Source organism: Pseudochaenichthys georgianus, chromosome 13 (assembly GCF_902827115.2).
Source record: "Pseudochaenichthys georgianus chromosome 13, fPseGeo1.2, whole genome shotgun sequence".
NCBI lineage: Eukaryota > Metazoa > Chordata > Actinopteri > Perciformes > Channichthyidae > Pseudochaenichthys > Pseudochaenichthys georgianus.
In genome coordinates this window covers 4690132-4704654 of record NC_047515.1, presented here as the reverse complement: position 1 = coordinate 4704654, position 14523 = coordinate 4690132, and the positions used below count along the sequence as shown (strand labels likewise).

The window sequence follows — 14523 nt, the reverse complement described above, 5'->3', positions numbered from 1 at the left end:
GTGAGCAGCAGAGGTGGGGAGAGGCGGGGCTATTGCCTCATCATTATTGTTGCTGTAGATGTTGCACAAACAACTGTAGCATGGTCAATAGCGTCCGGAGCACGATAGCAACTCTGCGATCCGCCATTGTTGTTGTTGTTGGTGGCGAAACACTTCAGCACTGGCGCGGGGTAAGCGGAGGTGAGCAGAAGAGGTGGGGAGAGGCGGGGCTATTGCGCAATCACTATCAGTGATCTGAAAATGGTCGTATAGGGCGCACACACGGAGCTGTTTGACCCCCCAGAGAGTGGCGTATGCATTTCTATCCACCTTGGGACCCGTTGTCGTTTCCTCAGTCGTTTAGTGCCGTATTCGGTCGTCCTCGTGTGGCCGAACGGTCTATATGACACTAAACAGTAACGCAAACGACCGAATTCGTCCTCGTGGGGCCGCAGCCTAAGTTCTCTTTTTGGTGTGAACATAACATTCCAGGCACTAACGGAACTAAACGGGAAAATGACGGGGAAAAGTACTCCGGTGTGAACGCGCCTAATGACTATTATGGTCACACTATTCAAACAGAAAAGAGGAACACCTTAGGTGGAGTTTAGCATTTCTGTAGTAAATGGACTTGTAATTAAAACATTAGAGTTTAACAAGGTGCACATTATTACTTATTATTTCAACTTTTTAATGTTAATATCAATATTTTACTTATTATTTAATTGGACATTTAACTTGAACTTCTTATGTTTATATTGATATCTATTTTTTTGTAATTATTTATCTTTTACTTTATTTCATCCTTAAATGGAGCAAATGTCATGAAACCCCATCTCCTCAAGGTGATGAATCATTCTGAGATCTTTGAAGCTACTGGAATGCTTTTAATGTGAACATTCAGTCAGGACGTTTCGAGCTGCATTCAGTGATGTTAAAATGAAAAGAATAAAACCCAAAACAGTATTTGTGATTTAAAAAAAAAAGTCTTTCAGCAGAGTGGTAAATATGTAATAATATAATGAATACAATAGCAGGGTTTAACCAGTAGAGGGCAGCACGTTTATTTAATACCAACATACATTTGTTTTTTAGCTGAAAAGAGTGGTTTGGGGATTAACTTACTTATTTTTGTTATACTGTAAAACTCATACTAATGACAAAACATTGTTTATTTGTGTCCCCCCCCCCCCCCCCCCCCCCCCCCCTCCTTGTCTGCTGTCTTGACTGTTTCCAGGCTCTGTTAGTTCTGCACCAGCCAGAGACCATAGAGCTGTGGAATCCTGAGACCCCCATAGAGACGTTTTGGGACATCAGGTACTCAACATTATCTAACTCTGAAAACGTTACAGAAAGCGAAGCAGGATATTTCAGGTGTTTTATTTGATTTTGGTGAATATATAAGACTTTTTCGCTTGAAGTTCACTAATTGTGGTACAGTCTTCACTAACTTCCTTTCGTTGTTTCTTTCTTCAGCTCACAGTTGCTCTTCCTCATCTGCCGCAAACTGATTGGCCACCAACTGGTCAACGGGACAGAAGTTCTCAAGTGGCTGAGGGAGATCCTGATCTGCAGGAACAAGTTTCTGCTCAAGAACAAGGTACAGTCCTATCGCTGCTCTGTTAGTAACACAAAGTCAACCAATGAGCTACACAAATATTGACCTACGTTTTAGAAAATGTTGAGAGAATCACCTAATTAAAAATAAATTCACTTGCACTTTTATAAATAACTTAATTTTTGAAAAAATGCTTTTATTTTCAGTAATAACTACATTTCTGACAATTTCCTTATTTTTCCGGCATTCTTTTGTGAGTAATTTCTTTTAGAAAAGTGAAATGATTACCGTACTTTTCGTACAGCTAACGGCCACTAGGGAACCTCCTAAATCTATGGATTTTACAGGTAGAATTAACCACCTTTAACGCTATGGGCTCTATGACCGGTCCGCGCCCGCCACCTTTAAGCGGCGGGCTCCAGCAGGAAAAGCTGGAGGCCGGAAAAGAGTGAGACAGGTAGCGCGCCAAAGTAAAAGTGGAAGCGAGAGACAGAACGAGAGCAAGACAGACGGACAGTTTAGCTGCTGCGGCTTATATGCAGGTGCGCTTTGTAGTCCGAAAAGTACGGTACTTTTTTGTAAAATGACATACTAAAATTACCCTTTGTAATTCATTTAAAAAAGTTATTTGTCCAAAAGGTTTGTCGTTCTGAAGCCCCTTGCATTATGGCAGATTTTGGTGTGAAATGTTGATTTGGTCGTTGATTGCTCCAGGAGTGTGCCACGATGGGCGGAGGGATCCCTATCTGCCGGCAGGCGCAGACCAAGCTGGAGGTGTCGCTCTACATGTTCCTGTGGAGTCCGGACACAGAGGCGGTGCTGGTGGCCATGTCGTGTTTCCGCCACCTCTGTGAGGAGGCTGACATCCGCAGCGCCGCCGACGAGGTGCCCGTCCAGAACATCCTGCCCAACTACCCCACCTTCAGTGAGCTGGCCTCCGTCAGCAACATGATGGGGACAGGTCAGTACTGTCAGCCCACACCAGGAGTACTGCAACCAGGTCAAGCACTCAGCACTGCACCTCGCCTTTAAAAATAAATAAAAAAACAACCCGTCACAAAACCCAATTTCCACTGGGATTAATAAAATATTGTGACTCTTATTCTGACATAGGAAACTATTGCTTTTCATTATATTAAAAACCTCACACATCACAAACATTAGCAAACATAAACACATTTGTATGTATTTAACCATTTTCAGAAATTCCAAGACACCTAGATTACTGCGCTTTGTTGAATCGGAGTATGTTTGATGCTGAGGGGATCAGTTGTTGGGGAAGCAATGTGGAAAAAGCCTCAGCCTAGTTAGCTGTGGTGTTTAAGTGCTGCTCACTACCAAATATGGCCGTCAGAGTTAGGATCAGTCTCTGCAACATACGAGGTTCACTTACTGTCCTTGTATTCAATGATAACATTGTGGATGTATCCTTATATTTAATGATTCCTTTGTTTGTATTCTGGACCTATTGGCCCATGTTGGATTGTTGGGAAGTATTCCTCTTCCAATTCCTTCCAATAACATGTTGCACTTGTTTGGACAGGCCGGTCCACCTTACAGAAGAGAGTGATGGCCCTGCTGCGGAGGGTAGAGCACCCCACACCAGGAAACATTGAGGTGCCATTCAGTTCATATTCAAACCCATACCATACTATACTTATGAAAGATGTTTCTTTGCTCAGTTTTCTTCAGAAGCAATGTATTTAATGACTCACTATTTCCTTTGGTGCACCTTCAGGCCTGGGAGGACACGTATGCTAAATGGGACCAGGTCACCAAACAGATTCTCAACTCCCCTAAAAACAAGGCAGATGATGGGCAGGTAAGCATGTTACACCAGGGATCTCTCCTCTCCATCTCCTCTGTCTACAGGAACAGTTTGACGTCTGCCTGGCTCCAGACTTTTCCACTAATAATAATAATAGCTTTGATTTGTATAGCGCCTTTCAAGGGACCCAAGGTCGCTTTACAAGTAGTAGGGCAAAAAAACCAAAACATAACAAAACAAAAGTCAGACAGACAAAACAACAGATCGATTAGGGGCCGAAAGCCTTGGCAGACAGATGGGACTTGAGGGTCCTTTGAAGGCGTCCAGTGTGGGGATGTTTCGAATCTCCGCAGGGAGAGCGTTCCAGAGGGTGGGGGCTGCCACACTGAAGGCTCTGTCCCCGAAGGTTCGCAGTTTGGTGCGGGGGGTGGTAAGCAGGCCAGAGTCTGAGGACCGCAGGTTCCGGGGTGGGGCATGTGGGTGAAGGATGTCCGATAGGTACTGGGGGGTAAGGGCATGGAGGGACTTGTAGGTAAGGAGGAGGACTTTGTAGGTGATGCGGGACTTGACTGGCAACCAGTGGAGGTGGATGAGGGTGGGAGTGATGTGCTGCCAGGGCTTTGTGTGCGTGAGGACCCGAGCAGCACAGTTTTGGGCATACTGGAGCCTGTCCAGGGTTTTGTTGGGAACCCCGAACAGGACACCATTGCAGTAATCCAAGCGGGTGGTGACAAACGCATGCCCCAGGGTTTCGGCAACCGACTCCGAGAGTGGCGGTCGGAGTCTGGCAATGTTAATGCTAGTAGCACTAGTGCTTGTTTTTTTTTACACTAATGTTTATATTGAGTTTTCACAACAATAATAACAGAACAACATGTGAACCTAAACAACAAAACATTTTGGGGGGGTGGGGTGCGCGTAGTAATCAGCAGCAAACTGCTTCGACGCGTGTATTTCGGTTTATTCACGGCATTCTTTTTGTTATTCTGTATTGTTTAGACCCTCCAGAAAAACGCGGGCAAAAATCCTTGATTATGCGATCAAACATGCGGGGTTTTAAGTGATTTGCGGTGAAATTGCGAAAGTTGCGAAATATGCTAAATATGAGGAAGAAATAAATATTGGGCTTATTTATTTATTCTCTCTCACACACAACCTGCCACTAACGTTAAACCCCTTTACTATTCAATTAAACACATTCAATGTTTATTGTAAAAGAAATTGGGCTATTTTAATCACACACACACACACACACACACACACACACACACACACACACACACACACACACACACACACACACACACACACACACACACACACACACACACACACACTTACTTCACCGCCTCATTCTGTTTTCATTTACTCGTTCGTTATCTGACCAGCTTCAATCTTGTGAGTTGTTTGGCTTTCTTGTCCGCAGCAGCAGAAAGTATTTTCGAATGTTTGAATGAATCAAAGTGGGTCGTCACCGTGGATGTTCTCTTATGCTCCAACACACAGTTGCACGGGGTGCAGAATAGTTTCCCCCCACTTTCGTGCAAGACATCGGGGAACTGCTTTGCCCGGTCTTTAGCAGAAATGTTCGTCGGTAAATGAGATGGATTAGATTTTTTCATCTTGGTGTTTTCTCTCTCGTGAGAGCTCCACACGTTCACTCTACGGTGTTGTTTACCTTCTGTGATGCGCGAGCTGATGACGTCGCGTCGTCATCATCATCATCACTTCACGTCAAGACAAGTTAACTTTTTTTTTCCTCAACTTTGTGTTGAAAAATGCGGGGATTATGCGGCCTTTTGATAAATATGTGGCCTTTTAAAAATCTGTGCCATTTTGCTGTTTATTTGGTAAATTCTGCGAACGCAGAATTGCGTTTTTCTGGAGGGTCTAATTGTTGTTTTATAGTTATTTGTTAATGTTAGCGTTCACAAGTACGTAGCGTTTTTAGCTACCTAGCGCCACATGTTTTGATGTCTGTTGTTATTATCTCTGCAAGTTCGTATAATTGAGTGATAATGAGGGTACCCTTCGATTCTGTGTCACCTCACGATGTGAAACAATGTCATGGATGTGCAGAAAAGATAAATAATAAGGTTTTGTGAGTGAATTTCGGTGCAGTAATATGTTAGCATTTTTCGCTCGTTGCTAATTCAGAGGCTCAGCGTTAGCATTGTGGGTTTTATTTTGAAAAAAATAATGATCAGTTAGATGAGTTTCTACCCGTTACATGGATATAAAACATTCATAGTTTATTAAATGAACATGCCCTCAGACACTGTTTCCTGCGAGATGTTGCGGCAGTTCCCCGGTACCGGGGTCTCTCGTGCTTAACAGGTGGAGAAAATGTAATATCTACATCTAAAGACAGAGAAAGTAAACTATAACATTTATGGTTAGGTGTTGGCACCCCCCCGAAGAGGCACAAGCTCTTACGTTAATATTGGATATTTCAATAAATAAAAATAAAAAACGAATATCCGAATAACGAAATTGAAACCCGAATAGTACCCCAACGAACAAATATTCGGGTACAGCCCTAATCTTTGTACAGTTCCAGAACATTTGCGAGTGGTCAGCCTCCATGTTCGCACACAACCTCCAACAGTGTTGCTGTACACCAGGGGTGTCAAACTCAATTTCATCACGGCCCACGTAGGAATTATGGTTGCACTCAAAGGGCCGGTTGTAACTTTAAGACTATATATAAAAAATATATATAAATATTTAATATATATAAAATAATGTATTAAATTACATGATTGCCTCTGCATTGGATTATTATCTGATAGGGTAATAACTTCATAATTAACTACGTTTGAAAGCAGAAGTCTAGGGCAAGTAATTGCAAGTCTCTTCAGCAGTGGCGGCTGGTGGGAAATATTTTTGGGGTGGCTGTTGATATAGTGAGTAAAACATTTTTTTTGGGGAGAAATGACCCCTTAAATTAGGACTTCTGGTGAGCTCGCTTTAATGCTGCGTTCAGACCGGACGCGATGCGAATATTCGCTTCGCTCTAAACGCTCCTATCGCATGCTCTAGTCGCTCGAGTTTCACCGCGGCTGCCAGCTGTGTTTACTCGCATCATTCAAACAAGACGCGCTCGGGAGCTACAACTACAACAACATGAACATATTGTACCGTGATTAAATTGTAATGCACGTTTCTAAATGATGCCGACGTAACAACATACTGATACCGGTTAGTAAAAACCATGAATTAATGCTTTGACAAGTCTGCAGACAGACGGCAGGCGAAAAACCTTTTAGAATGCTTGTTGAATGGAGATTGGCTAAGCTAACGTTATATATGCTCCGACCGTCCACACTCACAACAATGGCCTACAGACATAAATAAACCAGCGACTGTATTCTCCATGACACAGACAGTCTGTGGTTTGTACTTGTTTAACTTTTGTCTAGTTTCTGAACAGATCGTATCTGTCCCCGGCTGTTTGAAGAGCAAGCATGGGAAACAAAAGATAGCATTTACCTTGTTTGCATCAAGCTAGCCATGCCTTTCTGGTGTACCAGCTACGTGAGCAGCCTCGTTGATTCCTTTTTTTTCTTTTTCACGAGCTTGCTGCGATATATACAAATCGGGTTGGTCCGGTCCAAGGTCTTTAAGTAACAGTTTATCTCCCAAACTTCTCCTTTCGAAAGGATTGGAGAGTAGCTCTTGAACGGAATTGGGCGGGGACCGAGTTCCGGCGACTCCACCTGCACACGAAGCCATTCTCATCCAACTCATCCAACACCTTGGTCACTCACGAGTCTAAAAAACAACTCACGTCAATGCACGTAAGCAACGTGGGCGCCAACGTGAGCGCCCTCGTGACCAAAATATTTGACGGCACTGATTGGCTGAGATTATGTTTCGGCGGCACAGTTTACTATTGAGACTTTTGCAACGTGCTGGTTGCTGCTGTTTGGCTCGGGGGCTCCTTGCACGGCGCCCAGTAATGATAAACTAATGCCACGGGCAAGGCCAGGCAGGAAACATGTGACTTATCAGTAACTTTGGACATCGTAACACAATTTTAAACGAGATTTTATTGTAGATTATACATTGTAGTGTACTGATACCAATTGTATGATATTTACCATTTAATTTTTTTTTTTTGTATGTGGGAAGAGGTGGGTGCTCTTCAGTGAGAATGTCACAAAATGATTTAAAAAGAAAAGCCAAATTCTGGGAAAAAAAAGTCAAAAATAAAAAAATTGTGACATTTTGTGGAAAAAAGTTACATTTTGAAGAAAGGCAAATTCTGAGAAAAAAGGCATATTTTGAAGAAAAAAAGGAAAATTTGAGATGCATTGTGGGACATGTAGTTTATGGGCAACGTGCTTCTGTAAAGCGGCATGTAACCACATAATAAACCACATAATAAACATATTCTTTCAGAGCTCTTGTGGGCCACATAAAATGAAGTCGCGGGCCGGATTTGGCCCCCGGGCCTTGAGTTTGACACCCCTGCTGTACACCAAGTTGCCTGCTCTTTATTTTGGGTGTTATGAAAAAGCGAGGCAGGTTCTTCCAGCAGAATTCCTTCCATACTAATGAGTGTGTTGATGTGAATTGCGTCTTGAACATTTGAAACCATTCTTCCTCTGAAATGTACCTTTTTAACCCCGCTTCCCATTTTGCTTTTATGTAGATAGTGGTTTCCCCCCAAAGCCTGGTAGAAAGCAGAGATGATCAGAGACCCCTTCCACAATCACCCCAGTTACAGTATCTAAAGATTAATCTGAGCACTAGTGCTTATTGATGAACAGACAGTCCTAATTACCGTACTTTCCGGACTACAAAGCGCACCTGCATATAAGCCGCAGCAGCTAAAGTGTCCGTCTGTCTTGCTCTCGTTCTGTCTCTCGGTTCCACTTTTACTTTGGCGCGCTACCTGTCTCACTCTTTTCCGGCCTCCAGCTTTTCCTGCTGGAGCCCGCCGCTTAAAGGTGGCGGGCGCGGACCGGTCCTAGAGCCCATAGAGTTAAAGGTGGTTAATTTTACCTGTAAAATCCATAGATTTAGGAGGTTCCCTAGTGGCCGATAGCTGTACAAAAAAAATGGGGGAAAAAGTCGTGGCTTATAGTCCGAAAAGTACAGTAGTATATTTTTGATATGTTGAACATCTCCAACAATGCTGTTTTTGTATTGCTATTGAGTTAAGCTTTGGGTAGGATCAAAGTGTAAACCTTGTGAAGGATGGACGTAGGCAAGGAACGTTTATTTATCTAGCCCATTTCAACACATGGCTGTTCAAAGTTCTTTAGAAATACATTTAAATACATGTACAGATACATTAGGGTTAGGATTAGAATAAAAACAGTTATAAATTACAAGAACCAAAGTTACAGTTCTGTCTAAGATATGAATGTTTATTTCATTTAATGAAAGGCAGCAACAAAAAGTCTTCAGTCTTGATTTAAAAGATGTTGGAGCTGCAGTTTCCTGGGAGTTTGTTTAAGAAATATGTAGTATTTTCTAGTCCATGAAGCCATGTAGACATCTGGTCTTTAAACATTGTGTTACATAGAGACATTTTGTCAATGCCTCCTCAGAAGTAGCCACCATGGTGTCGTGCTCCTGCAGTTCAGCGTCTCTCTGTGTCCCCCCCCACAGCAGGAGTGGATCAACATGACCGGTTTCCTGTGTGCTCTGGGCGGCGTGTGCCTCCAGCAGCGCAGCACCCCCGGCCCGGCCACCTACAGCCCCCCCATGGGCCCCATGAGCGAGCGCAAACACTCCATGATCTCGATGGGCCCCTGCGACGTCTACAACCCCGTGGTCTCCGTCTCCTCCTGCTCCTCGTCGGCCTCCAGCGAGTCGCCCGTCAGCCGCTTCGTGGACCGGCTGCTGGCCCTGCTGGTGTGTGGCCACGACAGGGTGGGCCTCCACGTGCGCACCAATGTGAAGGACCTGCTGGGGCTGGAGCTCAGCCCCGCCCTCTACCCCATGCTCTTCAACAAGCTGAGGAACAGCATCGGGAAGTTCTTCGACACACAGGGGCCGGTGAGTGGAGCTACGGCAACGCTCAGAATGTTGGAACGATATAAGATTGTCTTGTAGATTATAGAACATTTAAATTGGTGAGTGTTTTAGACGTTGTTTGTCTGTTGGAGCAATAAATAAGAAATATACAAATTTGGTTTTCTTAAGCTGATATGAAGGACTATGCTGGAGATGTGCTCATGTCGCTATTAAACTTAGAAACCCAGATTTTAATTCATGACTATTCCAAATGTTTACTCATACTTGGTTTCTTGTGCCATATTTTTCTTCCACCCTTCCCAAGGTCAATTTCCGATGTTTTTATATGTATCGTAAATAGTTTGTTCACATGAAATGTACACCTGTTTGGTTTCTCCTGTTTCCAGGTTCCTATCAATGACACGAACACCCAGTTTGTGGAGCAGACCATAGCCATCATGAAGAACCTGCTGGATAACCACACGGAGGGCAGCTCCGAACACCTGGGGCAGGCCAGCATCGAGACCATGATGCTCAACCTGGTCAGGTCAGTACTTCCTGCAGGGAAATGTCCTCAGTGATGTGTGCAGAGAGTGAGCTAACATGGTGAAAGCACATTGGCATCGTATTGTGACTGAAAGACACGTTGCTATGAGGTGTATTGACCTGCCCACCATCCCTCAGGTATGTGCGCATCCTGGGCAACGTGGTCCATGCCATCCAGATCAAAACCAAACTGTGCCAGCTGGTGGAGGTGATGATGGAGAGGAGGGATGACCTGTCCTTCTGCCAGGAGATGAAGTTCAGGTCAATGACAAGGATGGACTTTTAGATATATATACGCTGACAATTGAAGTTTCAAGGCCCCTTTCTTACATATCAGACCTTCAAAGCTCTGAGCAGAATATAGACACATTTGAATAAACAAATTCAAATGGTAAGAACGGGAAAACCTAAAACTAACTTTAAGGTATTGCTGTCTCTCACATTTCAGTGCACAAGTGTCCCAATGTTAAGTATGGCAGAACGCGGTGCACTGCGACTACCTTGATCGTGCTTTGATAATGGTCAAAAAGAGCGCACAACGCTGGATGCTTCTGAAGTTGAGGCGTAAAAGTTATACATTCTTTTTCGCTCTTTATGTAACATCCCATTATGCTGGTGTCAAAGAAAAGCCACTGTTAGTTGTATAGGGACAATGAACAGTCTGTTATTATTATGTTATTATTAGCTAGCTAGCATGACATAACGGTGTATCAAGGGAAATGAACCAAATTCAGACGCAGCATATGTTTCCCTCCACTTGTCCTTCAGATACTAAAGGGGCGCTCGTGTAGTAAACCTGAGCACACCTGAGCACATACTGGACCGTTTGTGAACCTCGGAGTGGTGTTTGAATGTACCATTTCAGTAGCGTACTCCGAGCAGCAGAGCACACTTGCAATGTGTCAAGTTATTTTGTAGCTATACAATTAAAATAAATATATATCTAGCTAACTAGCTTAGAAAAGGGGCTTCACAATTCTGGAGAAAATAACAATATATGATCATCATATTGATAATTTTTTTATTTGAATATTGTCCACATTTAATAAATATGTCAGTTACTCGTGCGGTCTTACCTTTAATTTCCCTAACTCCTAACATTAGCTTAGGCATCTAGTTAAAGACCAAGTCGCATCCTATTCGTCTGTCAGGTTGGATGAAGTTCCCCATCGTCAGGAAGGAAGGTTCACTGAAGCTGTTGTCTGTTGTCTGCAGGAACAAGATGGTGGAGTATCTGACGGACTGGGTGATGGGAACATCCAACCAAGCTGCTGATGACGACATCAAGTGTCTGACGAGGTGCGACTCTGTTCCAACTCATCTAATGCAGTGTCCGACTGAGAGAACTCCTTTGAACTGTGTGATCTTCTGTCTGTGATGTACAGGGACCTGGACCAGGCCAGTATGGAGGCGGTCGTGTCTCTGTTGGCGGGTCTTCCTCTTCAGCCAGAGGAGGGAGACGGAGTGGAACTGATGGAGGCCAAATCTCAGCTCTTCCTCAAGTGAGAACACACCTCCTCTGAGGCTCGTCATACATTGACGTGTTTATTTAACATGTGTCTTGATACAAATAAGAGAAACTGAATATTGGAAAGAAATTGGTGGATTTTTTCATCTAAAGAAATAGGCAGGACATCCCATCAAATGGAGATCAAACATGGTGCACATGGGACACAATAGGGTGAAACAAACAAACAAACAACTCCGACATTATTGTTTACATAACGTACTGGCAAGACGTTGGCATCATGAAAGTGTCATCATTTTAACTGGAACATGTACAAAATTATCAAATATGCAACCAATCCAAAAGTGCTTTGAGGGGGTCAGAAGACTAGAAAAGCGCTATTTTTAAATGCAGCCCATTTAACATTTAAAAATGTTGAATATATATAAAAAGAGGAAGGAGTAGCCCTGTGGAGTTGCGTAACCTACATGGGCAAGCCTGTCCTATAATATCCTGTGGTTTGTGTGCAGGTACTTCACCCTGTTCATGAACCTGCTGAACGACTGCAGCGAGGTGGAGGACGAGGGCCAGGCGGTGGGGGGCCGAAAGAGAGGAATGTCCCGCCGCCTGGCCTCGCTCCGCCACTGCACCGTCCTGGCCATGTCCAACCTGCTCAACGCCAACGTGGACAGTGGTCTCATGCACTCCATCGGTACGGCGGACGCCACATTACCCATCGTAGCATTATGAATAATGGAGCGTTCTACAACAACAGATGTGTTCCCCCCCCCCCCCCCCCCAGGTCTGGGCTACCACAAGGACCTGCAGACTCGAGCCACCTTCATGGAGGTGCTCACCAAGATCCTGCAGCAGGGCACGGAGTTCGACACGCTGGCGGAGACGGTGCTGGCCGACCGCTTCGAGAGGCTGGTGGAGCTGGTCACCATGATGGGAGACCAGGGAGAGCTGCCCATCGCCATGGCGCTGGCCAACGTGGTCCCGGGGTCTCAGTGGGTGTGTACCTCGTCTAACGTCTCACATATTGTACGACCAGTTATCCATGGAAAGTTGATCAGCGTTGACGCGTGTGTCTCCAGGACGAGCTGGCCCGCGTGCTGGTGACGCTGTTCGACTCGCGCCACCTCCTCTACCAGCTGCTGTGGAACATGTTCTCCAAAGAGGTGGAGCTGGCCGACTCCATGCAGACGCTCTTCAGAGGGAACAGCCTGGCCAGCAAGATAATGACCTTCTGTTTCAAGGTAGGGAACGTAGCACAACCCTGCCATGTTAATGTTTGCGTGACAGATGACATCGTAGTTGAATATTACCTAACATTATTATTATTTGCAACATGTGATGGTGCTTATGGCCAGAAATAGTAAACCACAGTATCCTGGTAAGATGCTGGAAGTCTGCATGTGTCGATCCCAACAAGCAGTTGACTGTGCAAATGTTGATGTGCTTTAGTTATGAAGTGCAGTGTTGTAGCAGATATTACTTTGTGAATCACAACGTTGGTACTGGACTGGTATGGATGTCATTTGAATGGAACACACCTGCCGTGATGCTGTAACGTACTTCCTCTAAGCTGTTTAGGTGCATACAGTCAGGTCTTCACAAAAGGTCTGGAAGTTTATGGAATGCAAATCAGATCTAAGTCATCCTTGCAGAAAGAGGCCTTGAGGTGTTTCTGAAGTCCCGCTCAGCTGCAACGATAGCTGCTGCACACGCTCCTCAGGACGGGAGAACTAGCAGTTCCACTCGTGCAGCCAATCACTCAAGAATGACTCCACTGTTGAGCAAACCTCTCGTCTATTGGAATTAGATACTTGTTTGTTTGCTTCATACTGCTGTGAAGAGACCAGATGCATGAATCCAGTGTTGCTCGGTACGCCTCAGTGAATACAGCTTGGGGAAATATACCTGGCGATGTCGTGAATCCAGATTGCGATGAAGGGTCAGTGGTTCGTTCTTGCAGTCAACAAGTCAGAGGCTGCGTTTCACTTCGGTTAAATGGATTCCTTGCGTGCCGCACTTGCGTTGTTTCCCTGCGTCTAGTCCCTCCCACCAGGGAAGCAAGGAGAGACGCAAGGAAACCACGAGAAGCAGGGACATGAGTTTTAAGAGCAACGGGACGTCCTTTCCTCCGGAGCGTCACGTGAAGCGGGGTCCGTTTGTGATGGCGCCGCACAGCTGATCGTCTGGCAGCAGCCACATCAGTGATGCATCGTCCAATCAGTGAGCGATACACAGGAAGGGGGCGGGGCGAGTATCTGAGGATTTCACTGGAGGATGGTCTGGTGGTTCCTCGATTATCGCTCCTCCGTTATCGCTCCTCGCTCCTCTGGCACAAAGAAGGCCACTGGGATGGTAGGCCTACTCAACATGGCGCAGACAAATCAACTTCCGGTGATGCTGAGGAGCGAGGAAATGAAAAATAACCGAAGTGAGACGCACCCAGAGTGTCCTTGATATAAGCATGAAAGTGTCAGCTAAAGGAAATGTATGTCATTTCTGGTTTGAGTAAGGCTAGGAAACACACATGACTGTCAAACCTGCGCAAGAAATAGGAGGCGGAAACTGGAGCACAGCACTAGTGACTTGAGTAGTAGTGTATTTGTACATTGTATTAATGTTGACAGTGTTTCCTGCTCTTGTGTCAGGTCTATGGGGCCGCATACCTGCAGAAGCTCCTGGAGCCTTTACTAAGAGGGGTCATCACCACCCCCGAACACATCAGCTTTGAGGTGGACCCCACAAGGTGAGTCACATGTAGTGTTCATATGTTCTGACAAATAAATAATCTAAACTATAACTGATTTTAAACAATTGTTACTCATGTGTACTCTAAGGTCTCACAGCAGGGTGGTATACATGATGTGGTGTTATTATATCTTTTATCAATACCTTTGTTATTAACTACGGAATGACAACCATAATAATAAACACGCTAATCAACATGAGGAATACATGGAATGTACCTCAAACATGTTTGATACAGTTGCAAGAACAAGTACGTGAACCCTTTGGAACGACCTGGATCTCTGCATAAGTTGGTCATAAAATGTGTTCTGATCTTCATCTGAGTCACAGCAACAGACACAGTCTGCTTCAACAATGATGTGTTTCTATTGGACACACCACGTAAACATTCACAGTGCAGGGTGGAACAAGTATGTGAACCCCGAGGCTAAAGACTTCTTCAAGAGCTACTTGGAGTCAGGAGTCAGCCAGCCTGGAGTCCATCAAGGAGAC

At 44.7% G+C, this 14523-nt stretch overlaps 1 protein-coding gene across 1 annotated transcript in view; it reads left to right on the top strand.

The window, feature by feature from the left end:
- The window catches only part of LOC117457858 (neurofibromin-like), an 87558-nt gene that overhangs the window by 21130 nt on the left and 51905 nt on the right, over positions 1 to 14523 (top strand). The window contains 14 exon segments of the mRNA XM_034098103.2: positions 1217 to 1296; positions 1456 to 1579; positions 2252 to 2498; positions 3081 to 3154; positions 3276 to 3359; positions 8928 to 9317; positions 9683 to 9822; positions 9960 to 10082; positions 11037 to 11120; positions 11207 to 11323; positions 11799 to 11980; positions 12071 to 12282; positions 12366 to 12527; positions 13932 to 14029. Of these exon segments, the coding sequence (XP_033953994.1) occupies positions 1217 to 1296; positions 1456 to 1579; positions 2252 to 2498; positions 3081 to 3154; positions 3276 to 3359; positions 8928 to 9317; positions 9683 to 9822; positions 9960 to 10082; positions 11037 to 11120; positions 11207 to 11323; positions 11799 to 11980; positions 12071 to 12282; positions 12366 to 12527; positions 13932 to 14029 (2117 nt within the window).